This window comes from Xenopus laevis, chromosome 9_10L, assembly GCF_017654675.1.
Source record: "Xenopus laevis strain J_2021 chromosome 9_10L, Xenopus_laevis_v10.1, whole genome shotgun sequence".
In the NCBI taxonomy this organism is placed as follows: domain Eukaryota; kingdom Metazoa; phylum Chordata; class Amphibia; order Anura; family Pipidae; genus Xenopus; species Xenopus laevis.
In genome coordinates, this window is record NC_054387.1 from 134,929,098 (window position 1) to 134,956,161 (window position 27,064).

The 27,064-nt window shown below is 42.3% G+C and overlaps 3 protein-coding genes across 5 annotated transcripts in view; 1 reads left to right on the forward strand and 2 right to left on the reverse strand.

Moving 5' to 3' along the window:
• LOC108703756 overlaps positions 1-6,327 on the forward strand; it is a 44,533-nt gene extending 38,206 nt beyond the window's left edge. The window contains exon 12 of the mRNA XM_041576352.1: positions 5,230-6,327. Coding sequence (XP_041432286.1) covers positions 5,230-5,731 — 502 coding nt within the window. The 3' untranslated portion in view covers positions 5,732-6,327. The remainder of the gene's footprint in view (positions 1-5,229) is intronic.
• Positions 6,328-13,365: 7,038 nt separating this feature from the next.
• On the reverse strand, positions 13,366-17,684 carry LOC108703776 (oocyte zinc finger protein XlCOF7.1-like). The gene is made up of 3 exons (XM_018240085.2): positions 17,632-17,684; positions 17,428-17,497; positions 13,366-14,439 (listed from the first exon to the last, which is right to left on the reverse strand). Exons 1-3 carry the CDS (start codon positions 17,662-17,664, stop codon positions 13,382-13,384), a joined length of 1,161 nt encoding a protein of 386 aa, XP_018095574.1. The 5' UTR covers positions 17,665-17,684; the 3' UTR covers positions 13,366-13,381.
• A 7,215-nt stretch (positions 17,685-24,899) lies between these two features.
• The window catches only part of LOC398339 (zinc finger protein), a 28,906-nt gene continuing 26,741 nt past the window's right edge, over positions 24,900-27,064 (reverse strand). For all 3 annotated transcript variants that reach the window (XM_041576574.1, XM_018240039.2, XM_018240038.2), the window contains one exon: positions 24,900-27,025. In XM_041576574.1, the coding sequence (XP_041432508.1) occupies positions 25,575-27,025 (1,451 nt within the window). In that variant the 3' untranslated portion in view covers positions 24,900-25,574. The remainder of the gene's footprint in view (positions 27,026-27,064) is intronic.

The following is a 27,064-nucleotide window of genomic DNA, read 5'->3' on the forward strand; positions in this document are numbered from 1 at the left end:
TAGAGACACAGATAGAGACACAGACACAGATAGAGACACAGACACAGATAGAGACACAGAGACAGGTAGAGACACAGATAGAGACACAGATAGAGACACAGATAGAGACACAGACACAGATAGAGACACAGACACAGGTAGAGACACAGATAGAGACACAGATAGAGACACAGACACAGGTAGAGACACAGATAGAGACACAGACACAGATAGAGACACAGATAGAGACACAGACACAGATAGAGACACAGATAGAGACACAGACACAGATAGAGACACAGACACAGATAGAGACACAGACACAGATAGAGACACAGACACAGGTAGAGACACAGATAGAGACACAGATAGAGACACAGACACAGATAGAGACACAGATAGAGACACAGACACAGATAGAGACACAGATAGAGACACACAGATAGAGACACAGATAGAGACACAGACACAGGTAGAGACACAGATAGAGACACAGATAGAGACACAGATAGAGACACAGACACAGATAGAGACACAGATAGAGACACAGATAGAGACACAGACACAGGTAGAGACACAGATAGAGACACAGATAGAGACACAGACACAGATAGAGACACAGACACAGATAGAGACACAGACACAGATAGAGACACACAGATAGAGACACAGATAGAGACACAGACACAGATAGAGACACAGACACAGATAGAGACACAGACACAGATAGAGACACAGATAAGAGACCTCCTGCCATCAGTTCAACTGCAAAATCCAATGTTTCTTATTGAGGCCAAAGTGTGAGATTTATTGAAGTTTATAATCTGTATCTCCCTAATCTACACACTGATCTCTTGGCAGTTTGGTGTCCATGTGTGTGTAATGTGTGTAATACAGAGCACTGCTATATAATCCTGTCAGACTGGAGCCTCCATACAGTAAGGAACAGCAGGGAGAGATGTTCTGCGCATGTCTTTACTGAATCACCCACAAACCAATGGCAGCTGCTGGGCACAGGGGTTTATCACTGTTACAAACCTGCAATGCAAATGTAAACACTTCTCGCCTCTTTCACAGCGGTCAGTAGATTTTCCACCAGTCCCTAACTTCCTCTAACACTAATTGCACCGTCTCTCCTCTCAACCAATGGGTGAAATGTTTCCTCAGCGCAGTTTGGTAGAGCGCGCACTGCGTCCTATTGGCTGTTCCTGTCCCGCCCCTCCTCTGAGCCAATAAAAACTGTTCCGGTCGCTCTCGCACAAAAGCAGATCAATGAGGGACAGACACACTAGTAGCAGGTTTAGTTGGCCGGGCTCGCTGAATGCTACTGACTGTCTCTGTTCCGCACCTCCCTCTTAGCCAATGAGCGAGTGAGTCCCGCCCCCTTCTGCTCAGCTCCAGACAGTAGAGATTTTTCCACAGGGAAAGACCTGGGAAGCAGGAGCGGGTGAGTATGGGACACTATCAGGTTTGTATGTGGCAGCTGTTATTGGACATGTGACTTGTGGGTGTGGCTTGTTATTAGTGTGGGACACAGAGCAGAGAGCTGAGTGACTGGTCTGAGCAATGACTTGTGCTGCGCTGGTCTCTCAGGAAGTCCTTTTTGTTCCTCGTCAGACCCAGAGTGACTGTGGATTGTGACTAATGCTGTAATGATGCCACAGTCTCTAGTGGGCCTCAGTCTACTTCATAATTGGGCCTCAGTCTACTTCATATACCTGCGACTATACTCCTCCCACTCCTGACCCTACCGCCTCATTCACAGCTAAAACCATTTTACACTAATCCATCCGATATGCTACCATAATCCTTCTAATATGCTACTACCATAATCCATCTAATATGCCTAAATACTGCTACTTTAATCCATCTAATATGCCTGAATACTGCTACCATAATCCATCTAATATGCCTGAATACTGCTACCATAATCCATCTAATATGCCTGAATACTGCTACCATAATCCATCTAATATGCCTGAATACTGCTACCATAATCCATCTAATATGCCTGAATACTGCTACCATAATCCATCTAATATGCCTGAATACTGCTACCATAATCCTTCTAATATGCCTGAAAACTGCTACCATAATCCTTCTAATATGCCTGAATACCCCTACCATAATCCTTCTAATATGCCTGAATGCTGCTACCATAATCCTTCTAATATGCGTGAATACCCCTACCATAATCCTTTTTATATGCCTGAATGTTGCTACCATAATCCATCTAATACGGCCCAATACTGCTACCTTTTAAAAAAGAGAGAAAAGAATACCCCATATAGTTCCCTAATCAATTGTCGATCTTAATCCATCTAATATGGCTGAATACTGGTCAATAATCCATCTAATATGGCCCAATACTGGTACCATGATCCATTTAATATGGCCAAATACTGCTACCATAATCCATCTAATATGGCCCAATACAGATACCATAATCCTTCTAATATGTCTGAATACTAGTATCATAATCAGTCTAATATGGCTGAATACTGATCAATAATCCATCTAATATGGTCAAATACTGGTACCAAACATTAGAGACGAGACAACACTAGCGCCTTGACTGGAGGGTGAGGTCGTTTCTACAGCAAAGTGGGTGCATTTGATTCCTGGGTGCTTCTGTACCACTGTCCTTCTATGAATCTCTACCTGCTTAATTACAGGGAACCCACTGATACAGCCATGGGGAAAGACAATATAGATCCATGGAATGAAAGGTTCTTGCATCTCTCCCTGGAGATTATCTACCTGCTGACTGGAGAGGTGAGTCAAATTTGGGGTGAATAAAAGAGCCTCCTTAGTGATTTCATGGAGATGATACAGAGGACATTGCCTTAGAGATTTTCCATCTGCAATACATGTATACACATTTATTTCCTAAAGTAGAAGTAAAGAATTCAGCCATATGTTTTGAGGAGGATTTTAATTTTGTTAGATTGAAAAATTATGGGATTTGGTACATCTATATAATACAATGAGGGGTACATATGGCACCTGTTTCCACCCTCCTTCAGTTGGCTCTATAAGTGGATTTTCAGTTCATCTCTATCCCACGTGTATGTTATGCTTTTATTTCCCCTGGATTATCTTTGAAGCAGTAGCTGCTCCTGCATAAAAAGCAGGTATTTTGGGCCTAAACAGATACAAGAAACAATGAAAACACTGTATATAAACAGGGTTAAAGTATAATGGCAGATAGGTTTAGCCCGGGAGCACACAGGGTGCTTTTCATCTGGTTGAAAGGCAGATGAGGGAATTTTGAAGTCTCTTTTTCATTTGAATGGGAAACTTCTAGCTAGTTTTTCATTCAAGTCAATGACAGATGGGTTGATTTCACGCAGGTTTGAAATGGCTGAATAGCATTCTGTATATGAACAAGACCTGTCTGTATAAAAGATGGTTTTCTAAAAGAGAATTGTCTGTCTCTCGCTCTCAATACACAGAGCTACGTTGTAATGAAGAAGTCAGGTGATGCCACGGCCCCCACACAGAGCTGCACTGACTGTATGCTGATAGGAGCCTGCAGGTGCCATGTGACCAGCCCAACTGTGGGGAGGGCCCTGCATGTCCCTGGCTCCGTCATACAGAAAGAAAATGACAAGAAGATCCTGGAACTCATGTCCAACATCATCCATCTGCTGACTGGAGAGGTGGGTACAGCGGCCCCAGTGTGCCAGGTTGCCATAAGGCAGTGGACATGAATCAATTACAGGGAGTTTTGCATTCTAATATGATTTATACACCAATGATCTTGTATATCTGTATCCTGGGGGGATTGACTAAATGCTGAAATATATGTCCTATGGTGAGATGATGTTCCAGTCTATATTTCTCTGCAGGTGTTGGACTATATAAAAGGAAACCAGGCCCTTGACAGCAAAGGGATAATGGAGGATCCCCAACAGCTCCGCCCACTGGGTGAGTAATGGGCACAGGGCACAATATCAATATGTTCACTTAAAAACGAGGTTCTAACAGGAACAGCACGGAGGCTGTCTGGGAACAATACAAATACACATATTTAGTAAATACAAAAGTTGTAATTTGTTTGACATAAATATGTCAAGGAACATTATTATTATCATCCTTTATACAGCACTAACGTATTCCACATTGCTGATTACACAGCAGTCCCTGCACCAGGTTGATACACTATGCCTGATTTTATCAGCAGCCAATTAGCCTTCCTGTACTTTGTTCCAGTGTAGGAGGAAACCAATACAGACACAGGGAAAACATATCAACTCCTTGCAGCCCTATATTGTACATTTCATTCATTTTGCATAATTTTCAGACAGATTTGTCTGTTTCTTAGAAACACAAGAATAATGTGTCATCCTTGTATCTTTTTCTAGATTGCAAATATGATGAATATCAGAATACCACCGAAACAAATTTGGAGGCAAAGTCATCTTGTAATAATGATCCAAGCCGGAATGCAGCTGTAGGGACTGGGTCTGATGGAAATTTTACAATTACTAACATTTCTCCAGTGGAACAGCCCCCACCAGCCAATGGTATTAAAAAGGAAGTGGCATCATTTGAAGGAGGAAACCAATCAGATTGCAGCTTTAATCCATTTACAGAACAGATACAGGAAACCGATACACCTGCTCCTATCATGGGATACAGCCTGAATAACAGCTTGGCAGATAATTATTCAACAAGTGCTGTTAAAGAGGATTCAGCTTCATGTGAAGGAGGAAACTATAGGGACATGAATCCACTCAGAGAACAGATACAGGGAACAGATGCACCTACGCCTATTGTGAGATGCAGCCTGAATGATCGTTCACAAACAAATTATATATCAAATGCCATGAAAGAAGAAGCGGCTTCATGTGAAGGGGGAAAACATTTGGATTACGGTATTAATGCACCTACAGAACAGATACAAGGCAGAGATGCCTCTAATGCTATCCTGGGATACAGCCTAAATAACAGCTTGGCAGCTCATTATATACCTGTAGTTATAAAAGAGGAACCAGCATCATGTGAAAGAGCAAACCATTCAGAGTGGGGCATTAATACTTTCATGGAGCAGACACAGGGAACAGCTGCACCAAATGCTATTGCAGGATGGAACATAAACAGCAGTTTAAATGGCGACGTTCACACTAAACCCGCCCGTACTTCTCAAACAAGATCACGGAAGTTGTCGTATAACTGCTACGAGTGCCATAAATCTTTTCCTAGAAAGAACGATCTTCTTGCCCATCAGAGAAATCACGCCGGGAGGAAACCATTTACTTGCACGGAATGCGGGAGAGGTTTTTCATACAGCTCAGCCCTCAGCGTTCACCGCAGGCGTCACACGGGAGAGAAGCCGTTTGGTTGTTCCGACTGCGGAAAATCTTTCACCCAAAGCTCACAGCTGACGTTGCACCGGCGAATTCATACGGGCGAGAGACCCTACTCTTGCACCGAATGTGGCAAACGTTTCACCCATCGCACTCCGCTTAATGTTCACCAGAAAATCCACACAGGGGAGAAACCTTATTGTTGTTCTGAGTGCGGCAAACGATTCTCTGATCGCTCGAACCTTGTTGTGCATCAGAGAAGTCACTCGAGGGAAAAGCCGTTTTCCTGCGCTGACTGTGGCAAAGCTTTCACGCGTCGCTCAAATCTTAAGGATCATCAGAGACTTCACACCGGGGAGAAACCATATTCGTGTCCTGAGTGCAGGATTTGTTTTGCACAAAGCTCACAGCTGGCGTTACACCGGAGGATTCACCAGTAGCGAAATTCTCCAAGCACTACAATGTTCCAACGTAAACTTCCTGTTTTCGAAAAACGGAATCACCCCATTCCCCTATTTATTAATATTCTTGCAGTATTCCCTGCTTATAACAAGGCTTTACAGTCACTTCATCATGTGTCTAAATGATTCGTATATAAGCAATGAACTGTACTGCAAAAACAAATTTATGTGCATGCTTGTGTTTATCTTTAATGGGAGCAGCCATGATTGCTCTGACAAATGGACCTCAAGCACAGACTCTAAAGAAACGTGCTCTTATCAAAGACACTATGGTGGAATGTGTTGCGTAATAAAAGAAAATGAAATTTGAAGCAAACACTATTCTGCAGCCCATTCTCACAACTCCCTGCATTCTCTGTGAGTTATGGGCCTCAGAAGAAGTAGAACAGGACATTGTAGGAATTAGGGCTTACTTGGAGAGCTGATATCTATTACATTGCTTCAGTAGACATACATCAGCCGAAAATGCATTTACAAATACATTTTATGGCACTGGAAGTGTGTAATATAATGCTTACTGAGAAGGCTAGAAATGCTGTATTTTGTATACTAAACATAAACATGAACTTTCTGCACCAGAAGTCTAATTAAACAAATTATTTATGTTTTCAAAGTTGGCCACAGGGGGGTCACCATCTTGTAACTTTGTTAAAAATCTTTACAAGACTACGCAAATGCTCAGTGTGGTCTGGGCTTCAGTTGGGAGGTTAACCTTAGGGATCATCATAAATTATAAATAAAACAGCACAAGTCAAATAATATCTGCCATAGAAGCTGATCCAGCAAGACTGATTAATAATAAGAATATACAGACTGCACTGGGTCTGCGGATACAAATCTCGACATGGTCGCTGGCTGCTTTACAGGGAAACAAACAAAGCTGCTCAAGTTCTGGGAAGTAAGGTGGGGGCTCCCTCTGCTGTTTGAAAGTATGATTGTTTCCCTGCAATGCAGTTAAGGACTGTCTGAAGTTTCCTATCTGCAGCAGTCAGAGCAAGTAAAACGAGGGGGAATTTCACTGCATACAGTCAGGTTTCTTATAAAAACAGTAGACATTTTTTAATTAAAGTATATTGGAAATAGGTTTCTTTTTTCATTAAAGGAGAAATTTTGTGTAAAAAATAAGAATGTACCAGTGCATTACACTCATTTAGATATAGAAAAATTGTGCTTAAAAAAGTAGTGTTTCAGGCTGATTTATTGAATATTTCTGCAAAAACCCTAATAATCCCTCCCTTCTCTTCCACTTGCTGCTCCCTGAATTCCCAGGCTGTGCACTCAGCTCACTGCACTGTAGGACAGGAACCAATCAGCAGCTAGCAGGACCTGATAGGGAACTGAAGCCTGTCTGTGCTTGTGTGACTGCAGGGCTGTGATTGGCTGTCCCCCTCCTACTGTGCTTCTGGCAGGGACCGTTAGGACACGCCCACACCTCATTTGAAACACAGACAGGGACCAGAGAACATCTATAGGGAGCTCCAATAAAGGGGCTATTTTTAAAGATAATATTAATATTTAGCACCATGTAAAAGCAACACCATATATTACTTATAATTGCCTACAAAATTAGGGCTTTTTCATTTATCCTATATGTCTCCTTTAAAAAACATATACCTGAGAGTTCCTTGATGGTCTGCTGAAGAAGCAACTCTTGGTGCACTATACCTGAGGTGCAAACAGTTGCGTCTGACAGTGGTAGATACAGCTGCCAGGGGCAAGTTGCCTTATGGGTAGAAAACATTGTGTTTTGCACCTATTTTTTGTACTTTTCACCTTAACTTCTCATTGGTAAATAAGCCCATGTACACTTGTACCTCTGACTCTTGGCCTTTCCTTAGAGCCTTACAATAATAACCCTAAAAGGCCCCGCCTCTCACGTACATTGTGCTCAACACTCACGGCCACTCTCCTAAATTCTCTTGTGAAGCTGACGTGTGTGGAAGTGGGACAGTTTTGTCATATAAAACTGACAGTCGCATAGAGGTAAGGTTCACAAATAACACTAACAAGTAAAATGACCTGTTCACACTTTTCTCACCCCTCCAGCAATGACTGTACAATGTCAACATCGTCCTTGTGGGCACTGGCCCTTCAGTGATGAGTGGTCCTATGGGTACAACAATATAAATAGAGATGACAATGTCCATCTGGTGAGAGTGTGGGCACTTGGAGAAGAAGCTTTAAAGGGAAGTTTATAAGAAATAATTGGACTTTATGACTGTGAAAGGAGACATATTGTATGAAAATCGTCGAGAATGTGACTGTCTATTATTTTAATACAGAAGTTCATTAAAAAGTAAAAGAGTTTTGGGCTGATTTATTGAACATTTCTGCAAAATCACTGCTAGTCCCGCCCATCTGTTCCACTTCCTGCTCCCTGAATTCCCAGGCTGTGCACTCAGCTCACTGCACTGTAGGACAGGAACCAATCAGCAGCTAGCAGGACCTGATAGGGAACTGAAGCCTGTCTGTGCTTGTGTGACTGCAGGGCTGTGATTGGCTGTCCCCCTCCTACTGTGCTTCTGGCAGGGACCGTTAGGACACGCCCACACCTCATTTGAAACACAGACAGGGACCAGAGAACATCTATAGGGAGCTCCAATAAAGGGGCTATTTTTAAAGATAATATTAATATTTAGCACCATGTAAAAGCAACACCATATATTACTTATAATTGCCTACAAAATTAGGGCTTTTTCATTTATCCTATATGTCTCCTTTAAAAAACATATACCTGAGAGTTCCTTGATGGTCTGCTGAAGAAGCAACTCTTGGTGCACTATACCTGAGGTGCAAACAGTTTGCGTCTGACAGTGGTAGATACAGCTGCCAGGGGCAAGTTGCCTTATGGGTAGAAAACATTGTGTTTTGCACCTATTTTTTGTACTTTTCACCTTAACTTCTCATTGGTAAATAAGCCCATGTACACTTGTACCTCTGACTCTTGGCCTTTCCTTAGAGCCTTACAATAATAACCCTAAAAGGCCCCGCCTCTCACGTACATTGTGCTCAACACTCACGGCCACTCTCCTAAATTCTCTTGTGAAGCTGACGTGTGTGGAAGTGGGACAGTTTTGTCATATAAAACTGACAGTCGCATAGAGGTAAGGTTCACAAATAACACTAACAAGTAAAATGACCTGTTCACACTTTTCTCACCCCTCCAGCAATGACTGTACAATGTCAACATCGTCCTTGTGGGCACTGGCCCTTCAGTGATGAGTGGTCCTATGGGTACAACAATATAAATAGAGATGACAATGTCCATCTGGTGAGAGTGTGGGCACTTGGAGAAGAAGCTTTAAAGGGAAGTTTATAAGAAATAATTGGACTTTATGACTGTGAAAGGAGACATATTGTATGAAAATCGTCGAGAATGTGACTGTCTATTATTTTAATACAGAAGTTCATTAAAAAGTAAAAGAGTTTTGGGCTGATTTATTGAACATTTCTGCAAAATCACTGCTAGTCCCGCCCATCTGTTCCACTTCCTGCTCCCTGAATTCCCAGGCTGTGCACTCAGCTCACTGCACTGTAGGACAGGAACCAATCAGCAGCTAGCAGGACCTGATAGGGAACTGAAGCCTGTCTGTGCTTGTGTGACTGCAGGGCTGTGATTGGCTGATTGGGATCATTAGGTAACGCACATCCTTCATTTGAAACATGGACCAGAGAATGTCTACAGGGAGCTCCAATAAAGGGGCCATTTTTAAAGCAGACATATAGGATAAATGAAAAAAAAGAACCTAATTTTGTAGGCAATTATAAGTAATATATGTTGTTGCTTTTACATGGTGCTAAAAATTAATATTATCTTTCAAAATAGCCCCTTTATTGGAGCTCCTTATAGATGTTCTCTGGTCCCTGTCTGTGTTTCAAATGAGGGGTGGGCGTGTCCCTGCCAGAAGCACAGTAGGAGGGGGACAGCCAATCACAGCCCTGCAGTCACACAAGCACAGACAGGCTTCAGTTCCCTATCAGGTCCTGCTAGCTGCTGATTGGTTCCTGTCCTACAGTGCAGTGAGCTGAGTGCACAGCCTGGGAATTCAGGGAGCAGCAAGTGGAAGAGAAGGGAGGGATTATTAGGGTTTTTGCAGAAATATTCAATAAATCAGCCTGAAACACTTTGCCCCAGGGCAACAATTTTGCCCTGGGGCCAATAAGCATTTCATTATGTCACTGTATCAATACCTCTTCCTTTAATTTACAGTCCTGAAACGCAGGTCCAATGGGACAGAATTGGCTGAATAGGGATGTGGCACTGGCTAAATAACTAGGTATAGTTTATTCATAAACAACCATGGTCAAGGCAACAGAATCCCTGCTTGTGGCATGTAGAGAAGTACTTACCTGTATGTTGAGTCCAGCACCTCCTCATGATCTTCTGATGACTTGGGATGCAACTGCAGGGAGTACGGTGGGATCCACCAAACGATGTGACTGCCCCCCTAATGAACAGGGATATCCCAGAGTATAGTCAGGTAAACCTCTAAATCTTGATATCTGACTAGGGGAATAGAAGGGTGTTGGTCATCCCCGAGGCTTCCACACAAACAAACTTGCAGTCACAGAGGCTTGTGCTTGCACACTCACTTGGCAATTAAACTACAAATGCTTTCAGTTGATAAGATATAGTTGAAAGAAGGGCCTCTGGGAAGCTTTATTCATAGATAATGGAGTTACAATACAGATTTGTGAGTCGAGTTTCACTCTGTACCTGATGCACACAAATCAATAAGTTAATGAAGAACCCCAGGATTCCAGGATTCCAGGGAATGTATCATGCAGTCGGCTCTACTGGAACCTCCCATGGAGAGTAAGGAGGTACAAACTCATTTCCAATGCTGTCAGCAGCCTATAGTACCAAAGCACTGAAAATACACTATTCTAAGAAACAAATGGCATTTCAACAAAATTGAGTCCTGGGATTGAACTGCTGAATTATTTTTAAACGTTCTATGCGGTCAGATTTACAGCCATTGTGTGCTGGCAGAAGCCGTATGTTTCCATGTAAATGCCGGCGCATAGAATTTAATAACATATACATATTCCTTCAGCCTTTTTATTCAGCTTGTTTCAGGTGCATGGCCTTTAGATCTTCCATCCTCTCTCTGTATGTGTATCTGTCATGTACAGATTTCCTTCGCCTCCTCCTCTGCACTGACAGCCCTGTGATCATCCCTGGGGATTTTACCTGCTATATTGATGGTCCTTCACAACTCTGGCCTCTCATTGTCTCCGTCCTTATCTCCTCCAGCAGTGGCACAGACACCCCAACTCTTACGCATGGCCACATTCTAGATCTAGTCTTTACCAAAATTCTTCCTCTTGCTGATTTTAACAGGGACCCCTTCCTTTCTGTTCATAATCTGGTTATATTTTGTGTATTACACTCTCCTTCCCCACTAACTCTGAATACATCTGATATAGACCTCTCAGCCATAGTTTACTCTCCCATGTCCAGTCTCTCCCCTTCTAGGTTGATGCCTGACCCTAATACCATGGTTACAGAGTATAACCACACTCTCTCACCCACTACTGGCTCATTTGCCTGCTTAAAGGGTAAGTATACTTATGCTCAAAACCCCATGCCCTTGGCTGAAATCACAAACCAGATTGTGACAGCTGAATCTGACACTTGAATTTCTAACTGCCACCTAGCAATCTCCAACTGAATGAACCAAAATCATCTCAGACTAAGCCTAACAAAGAATCAACTGATCATCTTTCCACCTAAACCTGCTTCTATCCTGCTGCCCAATCTGGGGGTAATCTTGACTCCTCCCTCTCCTTCTCTGACCAAAGTCTTGAAACACTGGCATAACCCATGACTCAGTTCTGGTACTTGTAGTGCGGTGTCACCCACTGTAACCTGCAGCACTTAATATCCTCATATTTGTGTCTGGAAGTTACACACCCAATTTGATTGTAAGCTCTAAGGGACAGGAACCTCCTTCTTCATTTTCTTTGACACTTAACTCTTAATCATTAATGTAAATGTAGTTTGTATTATCACCGGTTTTATTGTTATCTAGCAGCGTTATATAATTATATACATACATTTACACTCTAGCACAGGGATCCCCAACCTTTTGAACCAGTGAGCAACATTCAGAAGAAAAAGGGGTTGGGGTGCCAAATAAGTGCTGTGATTGGCCATTTAGTAGCCTCTATGTGGATTGTCAACCTACACTGAGACTCTGTTTGGCAGTACACCTGGTTTTTATACAACCAAAACTTTCCTCCAAGTCTGGAATTCAAAAAATAAGCAGCTGCTTTAAAGGGGAAGGAAACTTAGTTGGCGCAAAAACCCTTCCGTGTGTTGCCCGCCCATCCTCCCTCCTCCCCCCTGGCCTACCCGTCCTGCTGGGCAAATGCCCCTAACTTGTTACTTACCCTTCTGCGCAGGTCCAGTCCAGGGAGTTCACAGACGACACCTTCTTCCATGCGATCTTCTTCCTGCTTTGAACGGCGCATGCGCAGTAGGATCATTTCGCCGGTACGATCTACTGCGCATGCGCGTGACTTTTGGCGCATGCACAGTAGATCCGTACCAGCGAAATGATCCTACTGCGCATGCGCCAAAACGCCGTTCACAGCAGGAAGAAGATCGCGTGGAAGAAGATGTCGTCTGTGAACTCCCTGGACTGGACCTGCGCAGAAGGGTAAGTAACAAGTTAGGGGCATTTGCCCAGCGGGACGGGTAGGCCAGGGGGGAGGAGGGAGGGTGGGCAACACACGGGAGGGGGGAGGGTTTTTGCGTCAACTAGGTTTCCTTCCCCTTTAAGGCCACTGAGAGCAAAATCCAAGGGGTTGGAGAGCAACATGTTACTCATGAGCCACTGGTTGGGGATCACTTCTCTAGCACTATGGTCAATAGCACTTCACCAAAATGAAAGGGTTTCATATAGATCAATGGCCTGGGTTCCAGAAATCAGAGATGGAACCTACAAGTATTTGTTCCAGAATCAACCTGAATCCATACACGAAAGCTTTGACTGGCAGAGAGACCACTAATCTGGCCCCCTCCTGCCCCAATTATGTGTGTAGATACAATTAGTCAACTCACCTGTTACTATGCACACAGGAGAGATGGAATACTCGTCTCTGCACACAGAGGGGCAAATTCATTAACATAGGAGACAAAAATCACTTCTGATGTTGCCCATAGCAACCAATCAAATCTTTCACTTTCACCCAATGATAAATACTCTTTTAAAAATCCCATAGAAATGAATGGAGAGAGGCGGAATATCACTCTAGAGGACTGTGGCGACCTCTAACTTCGTTCTTTGATAAATATATCCATATCTGTATCTGTATCTGCAGGAATAGCGACACTCACGGGACTCTTCTGAAGCTTAACAAATGTGACACTTTATTGGAGACTCAATGTTTCAATCCCCCACAGGGATCTTCGTCAGGAGAATACAGACAAATACGTTCTGTGGGGGATCGAAACGTTGAGTCTCCAATTAAGTATCACATTTGTTAAGCTTCAGAAGAGTCCAGTGAGTGTCGCTATTCCTGCAGATATATCATTACATGTTTGCTGGTTTTGCCAAAAGTCTTATTTACTTATTAAATAACAAATAACAATTTCGGGTCAAACATTACAAAAAAAAAAGTTTACTGGTGAACTCTCAGATGCACGTTGAGAACAGAACGCCGTGCAAAACATTTCCCGCACTGAGAACAATTGAATGGTTTCTCCCCCGTGTGAATCCTCTGATGCAAAATGAGGTTCGACTGCCGCGTAAAACATTTGCCACATTCAGAGCAACAATACGGTTTCTCCCCCGTGTGTATTCTCTGATGTACATAAAGGTTGGAGCAAACTGTAAAACGTTTCCCGCAGTCGGAACAGGCAAATGGTTTCTCTCCCGTGTGAGTTCTCTGATGGGCAATAAGATTTGAGCGATCTCTGAAATATTTCCCGCATTCGGCGCAATAGTACGGATTTTCCCCCGTGTGATGTTTTTGATGTATATTAAGGTGCGAGAGATTGCTGAAACACTTCCCACATTCAGAACAAATGTACAGATTCTCCCCATTAAGATGTGATGGACATTCTCCATATTCACTGCAGGCAAATGGTTTCTCCCGTGTGTGAATTTTTTGATGTCTAACAAGCGTGCTTTTTCTATTGAAGCCTTTGTGGCATTCTGTACAGTAATATATGACAGTCAAAGCAGGATTCCTCTGGCACGATGTATATGTGGATTCATTGATATTTGTATCATTGTCACTGCTCTTACTTTCAGAAAACGTATTCAGGCTGCACCCCCTGACAGGAGTAGGTGTATCTGTTCCCTGTATCTGTTCTGTAAGTGGATTAATGCTGCAATCTGATTGGTTTCCCTCTTCACATGAAGCCGCTTCCTCTTTAATATCATCTGATATATAATTAGCTGCCAAGCTGTTATCCAGGCTGTATTCCATGATAGGAGTAGGTTTATCTGTTCCCTTTATCTGTTCTGTAAGTGGTTTAATCCTGCAATCTGATTGGCTGTTCCCTTCACATGAAGCCGCTTCCTCTTTAATCTCATTGGTTGGTGGGGGCTGTTCCGCTGGGTTTGTGAGATTTCCATCGGCACTCATTTCAGTCTCAGTCTTGCTTGGCTCATTACTAGAGCATGTTGTTCCCAGATTAGATTTCATTGTGCTGTTATCTTCATAGAAATCATCTGGTAAAGATACAAACATGTCATGCATAAACTGTATACAAACACATGCATGCAGGACGTACACAAACACAGTCCCAGCAATAGTAAAACAAACTCTTAGATATTTTCTTTTGTTGTTCCAACTGTACAGCACCTATTAAAGGAGACATATAGGATAAATGAAAAAAACCTAATTGTGTAGGCAATTATAAGTAATATATGGTGTTGCTTTTACATTGTGCTAAACATTAATATTATCTTTAAAAATAGCCCCTTTATTGGAGCTCCCTATAGATGTTCTCTGGTCCCTGTCTGTGTTTCACATGAGGGGTGGGCGTGTCCTAACGGTCCCTGCCAGAAGCACAGTAGGAGGGGGGACAGCCAATCACAGCCCTGCAGTCACACAAGCACAGACAGGCTTCAGTTCCCTATCAGGTCCTGCTAGCTGCTGATTGGTTCCTGTCCTACAGTGCAGTGAGCTGAGTGCACAGCCTGGGAATTCAGGGAGCAGCAAGTGGAAGAGAAGGGAGGGATTATTAGGGGTTTTGTAGAAATAATCAATAAATCAGTCTGAAACACTACTTTTTTAAGCACAATTCTTCTATATCTAAATGAGTACATTTTATTTTTTACACAATATGTCTCCTTTAAAACTACCTGGCTGAAATAAGTTTTCATTTTATTTATTTATTTATTTATTTAATGGCTGTATGGGCTCCCCGTTTCATATTAAGAAATACTGGATAGTTCTGCTGAACACAACGACTCCATCATATAAAGCAGTGAGTCTAAGAAGAGAGGCTGGGGTGCCTTATAAACTGACCAACATGGGCTTAAAAGAGACATATAGAGTATGTAAAAAAAAAAAACTAATACTGGAAACAATAATGAGTAATATACATCATTATGCTATGGCTTGAAAATTCTAATTAGGAGGCCAAAAAGAGGAGCAACTGTCTGAGGAAATCTGGTAGGACCATGCAACATGCCTAGAGCTCTTTTTTGACTTTGATGGACATTGAGTCTACTACTTGTCTGTAAGTAGACTGTATGCATATGAAGCTCTGTTAAATGCATTTATCGCACTATTGTTGCCTTTATCTCTTAAGTTTGGGATTTCAAATTTGTATCGTGACCCACTGTAAGCCCTGCATACCGCCCTGATCGTGGGACCATGGATTGTATTGCAATCCATCCGGAGTCTGCATTACATCTGGGATTACGTTTTGAGCCACAACCCACCCTTGTTTTGGGTAAATAGGTGGATTACCTCCTTTGGGCCTTTGGATCTGGCAATATTGGGTACTGTCAGTTAGTTCACTTTCAGCAGCATCAAGGGCAAATAAGGTCTTGAGTTGTATTAAATGGGGCAGAGAGTCACGGGAGGAGGGGGTCCCACTGTATAGAGCACTGGTAAGGCCCCATCTAGAATATGCCCTACAGTTTTGGTCTCCATCACTCAAACAGGACATTATTGTATTAGAGAGGGGACAGAGAAGGGCAACTAAGCTGGTAAAGGGAAAATCTTAGCTATGAGGAAAGACTGGCCAAATTGGGGATGTTCACTCTGGAGAAGAGGCGCTTAAGGGGTGATATGATAACTATGTATAAATATATAAGGGGATCATATAATAATCTCTCTAATGATTTATTTACCAGTAGGTCTTTCCAGCTGCACAAGGTCACCCATTCCGATTAGAAGAAAAGAGGTTCCAGCTAAATATTGGGAAGGGGTTTGTTACAGTGAGAGTGTGAAGATGTGGAATTGTCTCCCTGAATCAGTGGTACAGGCTGATACATTAGATAGGTACAAGGAAGGGTTGGGTGCTTTATTCACCAGTAGCTCCTCCCAGCAGACAGGAGGGAGCCAATGAGATTAGAGGAGGGAAAGGGGTGTTACAGGGAGAGCTGGGAAGTGAATCAGTGGTACAGGCTGATACATTAGATAGGTATAAGAAGGGGTTGGATGGTGTTTAGCAAGTGAGGGAATACAGGGATATGGGAGAGAGCTCATAGTACAAGTTGATCCAGGGACTGGTCCCATTGCCATTTTGGTTGCAGAAAGGACATTTTTCCCCCTCTGAGGCAAATTGGAGAGGCTTCAGATGGGTTTTTTTCCTTCCTCTGGATCAACTGGCAGATAGGCAGGTTAAAAAAAGTAAAAAGGTTGAACTTGATGGACGTGTGTAATTTTTCAACCTAACTTAGTTGTGTTTTTGTATGTACATTCTGCACTATATTTTATATTTGTGTGCTTCCTTGTAGTGTCTTACAACTAACAGAGCACTGCCAGATTACTTGAAACATACTATATACTGAATATTCCCAAAGCAGATAAAAATGTACTATACTGCCAAGCTAAATAAAAAAAATCAATAAAGAAATTCAATTCTGTAGAGCCTCTGTGTTTGAACAGCTCCAAATCCAAATCCAAGATGGTGCTAAACAAATAACAACTATACACCGTAAAAAGGGTAGGAAAAGACTTATAAAAAGCCCCAAAATTACAGGTAACAGTCAATTTTTTTGTACGAACTGTGTATTGTCCCTGGGCTACTATGGAGACTTGAGTCTTACAGCACAGGAGAAAGTCCAATCTGATGGTTGCTCTCAGCATATCCTGGGGATAAGAGGCTGGGTCCTGCTTGGAACCAAAGATGGGTGATTAGAGTATATGCCAACAGTGCTGAGTTGTGTGCTAGCTGGGAGTGGTGTGATTTATTCCCTGCAATGCTTTCCTGTCCTTCCATGTTTGAAGAGGATTAACCTTTGTTTACCTGCTGTTTTGTGGAAGGAATTCACACAGTACACAAGGGACAGCCTTCTTTAAAATGCAAGTACATCCCTGTAATTTAAAAGTACAACCGCTCATTAAATACAGCTGATGTTTGCATCCACTGATACTTACTCTGTCCTGCTACAGCAAGTAGCTCCACCTCTACATATATAAAGGGATGAGCATGATCCCTGGGCCACACACAGTCGCAGAAACCTGCAAACTTTACTCACCCACAGAGCGGAGCTGCTGCTTCATCCCTTCCCTGTTATGGTCCTTGTTTCCTTTTAAATAGTCCCACTTCTGCAAGGAAAAGTAAATGGAAACATGATGAGTCCTTATGGCAACCTGTCACACACAATGTTCCAGTCATCCCCCAGCCAGAGAAAGGGATTATCATCCACTGTTACTAAACAATAAGGGGCTGCTGTACCCACCTCTCCAGTCAGCAGCTGGATGATGTTGGACATGAGTTCCAGGATCTTCTTGTCATTCTTGTTATTTTCCTTCTGTATGACGGAGCCAGGGGCATGCAGGGCCCCCCCATCATCTGACTTCTTCCTAGGGATGTAGTGCTAAATATTGAAAGGAAGAGAGAATGGTGTTTGAGCTGCAGAGAGACCCCCTTTGTACAGACAGACAGTCTCTTGTCAGTGTGCCAGTCACAGTGCCCCTCACCTCTCCAGTCAGCAGATAGATCATCTCCAGTGTCAGATTCACCATTCTCTCCTTCTTCCCCCGCTCCTCCTCCTCCTCATTTTTATCCTTCTTCTTCCCCTTCATCCCTGTGTCACTCGCTTCCTCCCACATTCCCATTGGCTCCTTGTGGGAGGGACTGACCTGGAAGTGACCCTGGAATTAAGCACTTACACATTTCTATACAGGATTATTCCCAGCAATATCCCCCCCAAAAGGCCCAGATCCATAGAATCCCATTAAATCTCCCAACAGCCTGTGTTTTTACACTGGACCTTGTGTCATCCTTATGTTGAGGAGAGAATACACAATGGTGATGGTTTTGTTAATGTCACTATGGGGTAAGAAGAAAAAAAACCTCTCCATTAGAAAGAGAGTATATAAAACATGGGGCTAGTGCTACTGATTCTGGTATTCATTAAAGGGATTCATATAGACATTTTTTAATCACTCATAATGTAGACAACAGAAAAACATTTATGGCACGTTAGTCAAATTTGAGCTAAAAAAGCAACATTTTTTATAATGACACCTTTATTGGAGCTCCACGTAAATCCAATTTAGTCTGTCTCATATGGATGTGGGTAGCCAGTCACACAGGGAAAGACAGACTGTCATTTTTCCTATCTGATGGGTGGGAAGCTGGCGGTCACCTGGACAACATATACATCAGAGCTGTCAGGTCTAATTTTTGAAAACAGATGAAAGTAATTTCAATATTAGTCAAATTTGTTCAGAGAAAAAAATTTTTTAACAATAAAATAATATATACGGTATGTGAAAATACATCTCTCCCCAGCCCTCTCAAATCTGAAGTAACTAAACATGTCCAGCCCCTGCCCCCCAGTACCACTCGCCCCTGGAATTCTATATGCCAATTGCAAACTAGGATGACTGTCCTGGACACTTTGCCCACTGCTTACAGATCATTGTAGTTTTACTTCAACTTGTTTCTGATGGCCTCACTTGAAAGTAAAACTACATTACCCAGCATGCACTGGTCGCTTGTCTTACTAAATTTTAGGCTGAGAAACCAAAGGCTCAATAGAAAACACGAGTTTGCCACATTTTTAAAGCACCAGAGGAAGGGTGCACAACTACTACTTGGTACTTTAAAAAGCAAAGAATTGAAGAAAGCCACCCAACATGGTAACCCATGTCTGAAGACTCGGGGACTCCACCAGTGGGAGAGACGGAAACTTGCAGGGTCCCGGATTCTCAGCACAATATGGTATAGTTACCCTTCTTTTCTTCACAAGATTTCATACACAAGTGGGGCCAGAAAGACCAATCAGGGAGCTTTGTTCCAAGGAAATGTCTGGACAGATTGCCTCAGGCAGCTTTAGTGGCTGTGTTATCTCCAACAAGGAATGTATACCTATCCGGTTATACCCCTAATTGATAAGACTATGAGAAATATCAGGGATAGGGTTGCCACCACTTCGGTTTTGACCCAAACAGTTCATTTTTCTAAGGCCTGTTCAGGTCTCCAGTTTCTGTTTGGTTTTCAGCCTTGTGAAAACCAAACACTTATCCGGCCAATAAATTATCAAGTGAGGTTAATGTCTTATTACAGAAACAACAAAAAAATAGCATATCAATCAAAAATAAGAAACTTTTTCTAAATGAGCATTGCTGTATTTCAGAGATTTCTGTATAATAGATCCCATATCTGTAATTAAAGGATTGGGTTTACTCATGAAGCAGAATATAGATAAGAGATAGGGTTGCCACCAGCGTGGCCAGCTAGCTGCGTCGAAAGCTGGCCATACGCAGGGAGATCCGCTCGTTTGGTGACATCAATATGACATTGAGGTGGGCGATATCGGGCTGCTTTACAATGCGTAAGTTTCTACGGCTGTTATACAATCTGTCAGTTTATACGGCTGCTGTACAATGCGTCAGTTTATACGGCTGCTGTACAATGCGTCAGTTTATACGGCTGCTGTACTATCTTTCAGTTTATACGGCTGCTGTACTATCTTTCAGTTTATACGGCTGCTGTACTATCTGTCAGTTTATACGGCTGCTGTACTGTCAGTTTATACGGCTGCTGTACTATCTGTCAGTTTATACGGCTGCTGTACAATGCGGCAGTTTATACGGCTGCTGTACTGTCAGTTTATACGGCTGCTGTACAATATGTCAGTTTATACGGCTGCTGTACTATCTGTCAGTTTATACGGCTGCTGTACAATGCGTCAGTTTATACGGCTGCTGTACTGTCAGTTTATACGGCTGCTGTACTATCTGTCAGTTTATACGGCTGCTGTACTGTCAGTTTATACGGCTGCTGTACTATCTTTCAGTTTATACGGCTGCTGTACTATCTTTCAGTTTATACGGCTGCTGTACTATCTTTCAGTTTATACGGCTGCTGTACTATCTGTCAGTTTATACGGCTGCTGTACTGTCAGTTTATACGGCTGCTGTACTATCTGTCAGTTTATACGGCTGCTGTACAATGCGTCAGTTTATACGGCTGCTGTACTGTCAGTTTATACGGCTGCTGTACAATATGTCAGTTTATACGGCTGCTGTACTATCTGTCAGTTTATACGGCTGCTGTACAATGCGTCAGTTTATACGGCTGCTGTACTATCTGTCAGTTTATACGGCTGCTGTACAATGCGTCAGTTTATACGGCTGCTGTACTATCTGTCAGTTTATACGGCTGCTGTACAATGCGTCAGTTTATACGGCTGCTGAAGGAAAGGATTCCTGAGTAACAGCAGCTGAGGTACAAGATCCAATAATCACCTGCGGGGGGGCCATTGGCTCAATCCCTTTTATCTGTTTACGTGTATAATAATTCATTGTTTATAAAGGAACAGGAATAAAACTGGGAACTCCCAGCCTCCTGGTGCCTCTCAATTACTATTCCCATCTCCTCAAAGAACTGGGACCAGGCTGATTGTTGCTCCCCTGTCACCCACTTGTGCCCCACACACAAAGAAAGTCCTCAGAGCAAAATATAAACAACAACACTCAGCTAATAAAGTAATAGAATCGCACATAGCTTCTGAGACAGGGAACAGCAGCAGCAGCCACTCACCTGCACTCACAGTTACCCACTCACAAGCAAATGTATATACAGTCTGCCCTTCCAACCAAACCTGATAGTGACAGTGTTACTGACCAGCTCCTCCAGTCCAGAGAGACGTGCTGCCTATAGCAGAGCAAGAAAAGGGAAATCACACTCACTCATTGGCGGAGTCGTGAAGGGGCGGGACAGAGGCAGACGGAAGTAAACAGACTAAAGCTGCTAGTGTCAACGCTGAAGGAAGGGGTGGAACGCATTCGCTCATTGGCTAATATGGCAAAGGTTAGGATTCGGAGCTGGAAGACTGGGGGGCGGAGGAACAGTTAGGGACTGAGGGGAAATGTCCAGTACGTTAGCTGCTTGTTTGTATGTGGAAAGACTTTGTGCCATTTATTCTATTATATTACCCAGAAATATGCTGCAGAATTAGCTCCTCCCCCAACGCCAAACTGACCTTCACAATATCATTGTCTATATTCTGACCACTCCCTCTTTATAGCCACGCCCTAAAAAATCATAGACACGCCCTTTATATGTGATGTGACAGAAATACTCCTCATTGTGGCCCCATCCCAATATTTGACATGTCCTCCTGCCTGATATTCTAATTCAAGCAAAGCCCCTACAGTCACCAGCAGTAATATCCCATTCACACAATGTGAGGCTTCTGCCCAAAACACTGAAGTGGAGTTTGAGCTAAGTTTAAATCCTACCCCTATACATACCTCCCAACATTTTGGAAGTAAAAAAGGGACAAAAAATGTTTTTGCACATAGCGCAGCAAACATTTTTGACCACGCCCCTTTCTGTGGCCACACCCCCGAATTACCGTGTTCATTTTACAAAATTTGGCAGGATATGAAAATATTTCTCCTTATCTAAACTGTTTTTTTGTGTCTCAAAATTGTTACAAAAGTATCTTATTTGCACCTGTCTCTGCTAAAAGCCAATTAAGTGTGAAACTTTGTTTCTTTTTCTGGCTGTTCAGTGCAGAGAAAATAGGGACTTTCCAGTACAAATGAGGGACTGTGGGTTGAGCTGCCGAAAGAGGGACTGTCCCTCTGAAAAAGGGACAGTTGGGAGGTGTGCCTATGTCTGCCCCTGTCACTGCTCGATACTCGTGTTTCTTTGACAGGAATGTAAGTTTTTACATAACTAATGATGTTGCTGTGAGGCCCAATAACTGGTCATTGCCACTGCCAGAAAGTTCATGTAGGAAACCATACCTCCCAACATTTTGGAAGTAAAAAGAGGGACAAAATTTTTTTTTCCGCACATAGCGCAGCCATTTTTTGACCACACCCCTTTCTGTGGCCACACCCCCTAATTACCATGTTTGTTTTACAAAATTTGGCAGGTTATGAAAGTTTGAAAATATTTCTCCTTATCTAAACTGTGTTTTTGTGTCTCAAAATTGTTACAAAGTATCTTATTTGCACCTGTTAGCTGTTCTGGGCTCTCTGCTAAAAGCCGATTAAGTGAGAAACTTTGTTTCTTTTTCTGGCTGTTCAATGCAGAGAAAAGACGGACTTTCCAGTACAAATGAGGGACTGCGGGTTGAGCTGTCAAAAGAGGGACTGTCCCTCCGAAAAAGGGACAGTTGGGAGGTATGAGGAAACACATGATATCATTCACTTAATAGATCCAAATATAAACAGCAGTTCATTAAATAGTTCATTAATGTTAGTCAGTTACTTGGGGTCAGTGAAATGTATCTTAAAGGACAAAGAAAGTATGTTAAACATTGGAACTCATCTGACAAGCAGTCAGTTCTGCAGCGTTCCACAACTTCCTCAGTTTTTATCCTTGCAGACGTAGAAGCGCCAGAGTTATGAAAATATTGCAGAGTAAAAGAAAAGAAAATCCCACAATCCATCTCTCCAGCACTGAGACCAAGACCATGGTGCATGCGCATTATTTCCGGTCGGGAGACAGCATACGCCTCACAGCAGGAGCGCACAAGAATTTAGGAGCAGGAGAAGAATACTATGCTCAGAAGAACTGCAGCCGATATATTTATGATGTAATGCACGTCAATATGGTGCCGGCAAGTCTGAGTAAGGTGGAAGTTTGAGAAGTTAAAACGGGAAAAACAAATTCATTTAAAAAAAAAAAAAGTAGTGATTAGAGACAGTAAGGTGGGCTCTATGACATACTGAAGACTTTAGAGGAAGGGTTTCCTTGTCCTTTAAAGGAGAAACAAACCCTTTTCCAAAAAACTCCTACACCCCCACCCTACGTAGACCCCCCTCCCTCCTCCCCCCCAGCCTAGCTGCCCCACCCCTGGAAAATGCCCCTTTTTTTATTTACTTATCCCTTGGTGCAGATTCAGGGATCTCAGCTCACTGCAGGTATCTTCTGGGTCTTCATGTCTTCTTCTGGCGCTTCGGCAATTTCCGTCCATTTCGGCACATGCGCAGTTGTCGCAAACTGGTAAATTGCACATGCGTCGCTTCACCGGTCTCCCAATCAGATTACCAAAGACCCGGAAGATGGCTGCGAGGAACTGCGACGCCTAAATCTGCACTTAGAGGTAAGTATAAAGTTAGGTGCATTTCCCTGTGGGGGCAGCTAGACTGGTGGGGAGGAGGGAGGGGGGTCTATGTGGGGTGGGGGGTAGGGCTTTTTTTGGTAAAGGATTTGTTTCTCCTTTAAGTTTTTTAATAGGTGGTCAGTGGAGTTTGCCTCTGCCAGTTTCCTCTGTATTGTCTTTGCTTGATATACAAGTTATGTAAGATACTAAGTTACAGTAAAGGAGACATATTATGTGCAAAACAAGAATGTACCAGTGCATTAAACATTTTTTAAATATCGAATGAATCTGCTTGAAAAAGTAGTGTTTCTGGTTACTTTATTGAAAATATCTGCAAAATCTCCACTAGTCCCGCCCATCTGTTACACTCCCGGCTGCCTTGTGACTTACATCATTTGCATAACTTTCATAACTGTCCTCTACTCTCTAGGTGGCTGCACTTTCAACAATGTGAGGGGTGATGCTGCAGTTTCATCGCGAGAGGCTGTGAGGGGTTAGCAGGAAAATGGACATTTCAGGGCAATCCAGGACCCTAAGCTGGGCATCAAAAATTAAAGGAAAACTACACCCCCCAAACAATGTAGGTCTCTATTAAAAGATACTGAGTAAAACAGCTCATGTGTAAAACCCTGCTTCATGTAAATGAACCATTATCATAATAATATACTTTTTTAGTAGTATGTGCTATTGGGGAATCATAAATAGAAAATTGCCATTTTAAAAAATAAGGGCCGCCCCCTGAGATCGTAAGATTCACTGTGCACACATACAAACCACATGTAAGGTCACATGAGCCAATTAACAGACAGAGTTCTGCCTTTTGCTTCCTCACTTCTTCCTCTTACAGTTAGTGTTGTAGTATTTCTGGTCAGGTGATCTCTGAGACAGCACAGATAGAGTCACAAAATGGTGGTTCAAGGCAAGAGATGTAAAAGGGAAATATTTATGTAAATATATATTCCAGTTTGGTAAGATTCTTTAATATGTCATTCAATTTGATATAAACTATCTGTTGCTTAAGTATTCATTTTGGGGGTATAGTTTTCCTTTAAGACTGTCTGGTGAAAAGTGGGACAGTTGGGAGGTATGATCTCAATAAACGACTTCTATTGATAGTCTTTGGCACTGGGACTATTTGCATGAGTTGACTAGTTTTGTATCTGTATCTCAGATTCACAACATGATTATTGTTGGGTTGTACAGCCCCTTTGAATAATGTTAATCCTTGGCAGCATGCATGTCCCTATGGGCTGTACTCTTGATTCTTTATTCCAGTGTTATAATAGCCTGTACATATTCCCTACCAACTAGAGTATATTGGATATAATCTCTTTGGGTGCAACGGTTTGGCATTTTGAATATTGCTTTTTTTTTTTTAATAGCAACAAGCCTCTGCACACTAGGCAAAATGAAATGATGGAAGCAGGCACATATTTAAGCAGATTTTTTTTTATTAATTTAAGTTTGTATATAATCTTTATGCAAATTGATCTGAAACTGTAAACATCACATAAATCTCTTATTAATGAAATAACATATTCCACAACAATTCCTTGTTTTTTTGTCATTTACAATAAGTCCCTGCCACAGTGGTGTCCAAGGTCCCTCTACACTCACACACTATTGTCCTACTGGTATGTTGTTATGAGTATGGAAGGAAGCCTGAGCAATTGAAAGAAAGCCATGCAGACTCAGAAGGAAATTACATACCCTGGCTGGAGATCAAACAAAGACCCTGGAGTTTGGAGGCAGCGAATGCCTCCAATTATATAATTATATACTTCCCCCAAAGTCTCTACACATACACAATAAAAAGACTATTTTACTCTTGCTTAAATAAAATAAACTAGGTTAATGAAAGGAGAGATGCAACTAACCCTGGATTCAATTCAGAATTCAGCTGAATCCCTGCATTTTACAGGATTTAGCTGAATCTTTAGGGGGTTGTATTCAGTTCAACAAAAACTTATACATTTATGTAACTTTAAAGATCAATATGTTTTTTTGTTCCACAGACAATAAATTCCGAAAATATATCTCAAATGTGCACATTAGGTTTCCGATTGGTCTTTGGCTGAACCCAAAAATGATCAATTCAATCCCTAAGTTTATTTGTGAGCTTTCCGATGGGTACTAAGACGTGAGCTACTTATAAAACATTTCCCGCAGTCAGAGCAGCAGTACGGCCGTTCCCCTGTGTGAATGCGCTGATGCACAATAAGGTGCGGGCTCTGGGTAAAACATTTCCCGCATTCATTGCACTTAAAGGGTTTTACTTTTGTGTGAATTCTCTGGTGTAAAGTTAGCTTTGTGCTTTGTGCAAAACATTTGCCACATTCAGAGCAAAAGAAGCTTTTCTCCCCTCTGTGCATGCGCTCGTGTACAATCAGGTTTGCATGATCTGTGAAACATTTGCCACATTTAGAGCAAGAGAATGGTTTCTCCCCTGTGTGAATCCTGACATGCACCATTAGGTTGGAGCGATAGGCAAAACATTTCCCACACTCGGAACAGGTGTATGGTTTTTCCCCTGTGTGCCTCTTCTTATGTATATTAAGGTGTGAGCGATCCCTAAAAGTCTTACCGCATTCAGTGCAAGAGTAAGGCTTTTCCCCTGTGTGGGTTTTGCTATGGGCCCTGAGATTTGTGCAGTTTGTGAAACATTTCCCACATTCGGCACAAGGAAAGGCTTTTAGTGTTAGGTGGAGTCTCCGATGAATAACAAGGTCTGTGTGATCTGTGAAACATTCCTCGCAATCAGAACAAGAAAATGTTTTATCGTCCGTGTGGCTTTTTAGGTGAACTTTCAGATTATAGAGCCGTGTATACGTTTTTCCACATTCAGAACATGTAAATTGTTTACAGCCTGGGGAAGTCTGCTCTGTTAGTGGGTTAAAGCTACAATCTGAATAGTTTTCCCCTTCACATGACAGAGTATCGTCTTTAATAGCATTTAACAAACTGCTATCTAACAAACTGCTATTTAGGCAAAATCTCATGATAGAAGTAGGAGTATCTATTTCTTCATTCTGTTCCCCTGGTGCATTAATGCTGCAATGTGTTTGGTTTTCATCTTCCCATGATGGTGGCTCCTCTTTAATAGCTACTTTTATATAATTATCTGATAAAATGCTATTTAGGCTGCACCTCTTGACAGGAGTAGGTGTATCTGTTAGCTGTACTTCTGCAACAGGATTATTTCCATAATCTGACTGGTTTCCTGCTTCACATGAGGTTGCTTCCGTTTTAATCCCATTTGATATATAATTATCTGACAAGCTGTTATTCAGGCTGCATCCCATGATAGGAGTAGGTGTATCTGTTCCTTGGATCTGTTCTGCAAGAGGATTAATGTTGCAATCTGATTGGTTTGCCCCTTCACATGAAACCGGTTCACCTTTAATACCAATTGCTGGCAGGGATTGTTCTGCTAAAGAAGTATCAAATTTTGAGAGATCTCTGTGTTCACAAAAAACCGTATCATTTCTGGGGTCATTATTAAGACATGCAGTGGCTTCAAGATTACACATAACAATGCTCTTATCTTCATATTCACAGCCTGGTAAAGAGAAAATATATGAGATATAAGACCTGTATT

Coding starts and splice junctions, on each gene's coding strand:
- LOC108703776 (XM_018240085.2), bottom strand. CDS start 17,664: ATGTCCAACATCATCCAGCTGCTGACTGGAGAG. Junction 17,498..17,631: donor TCCAGCTGCTGACTGGAGAG/GTGGGTACAGCA, acceptor TTTTCCTTGCAG/AAGTGGGACTATTTAAAAGG. Junction 14,440..17,427: donor GCAGCAGCTCCGCTCTGTGG/GTGAGTAAAGTT, acceptor TATCTTTACCAG/ATGATTTCTATGAAGATAAC.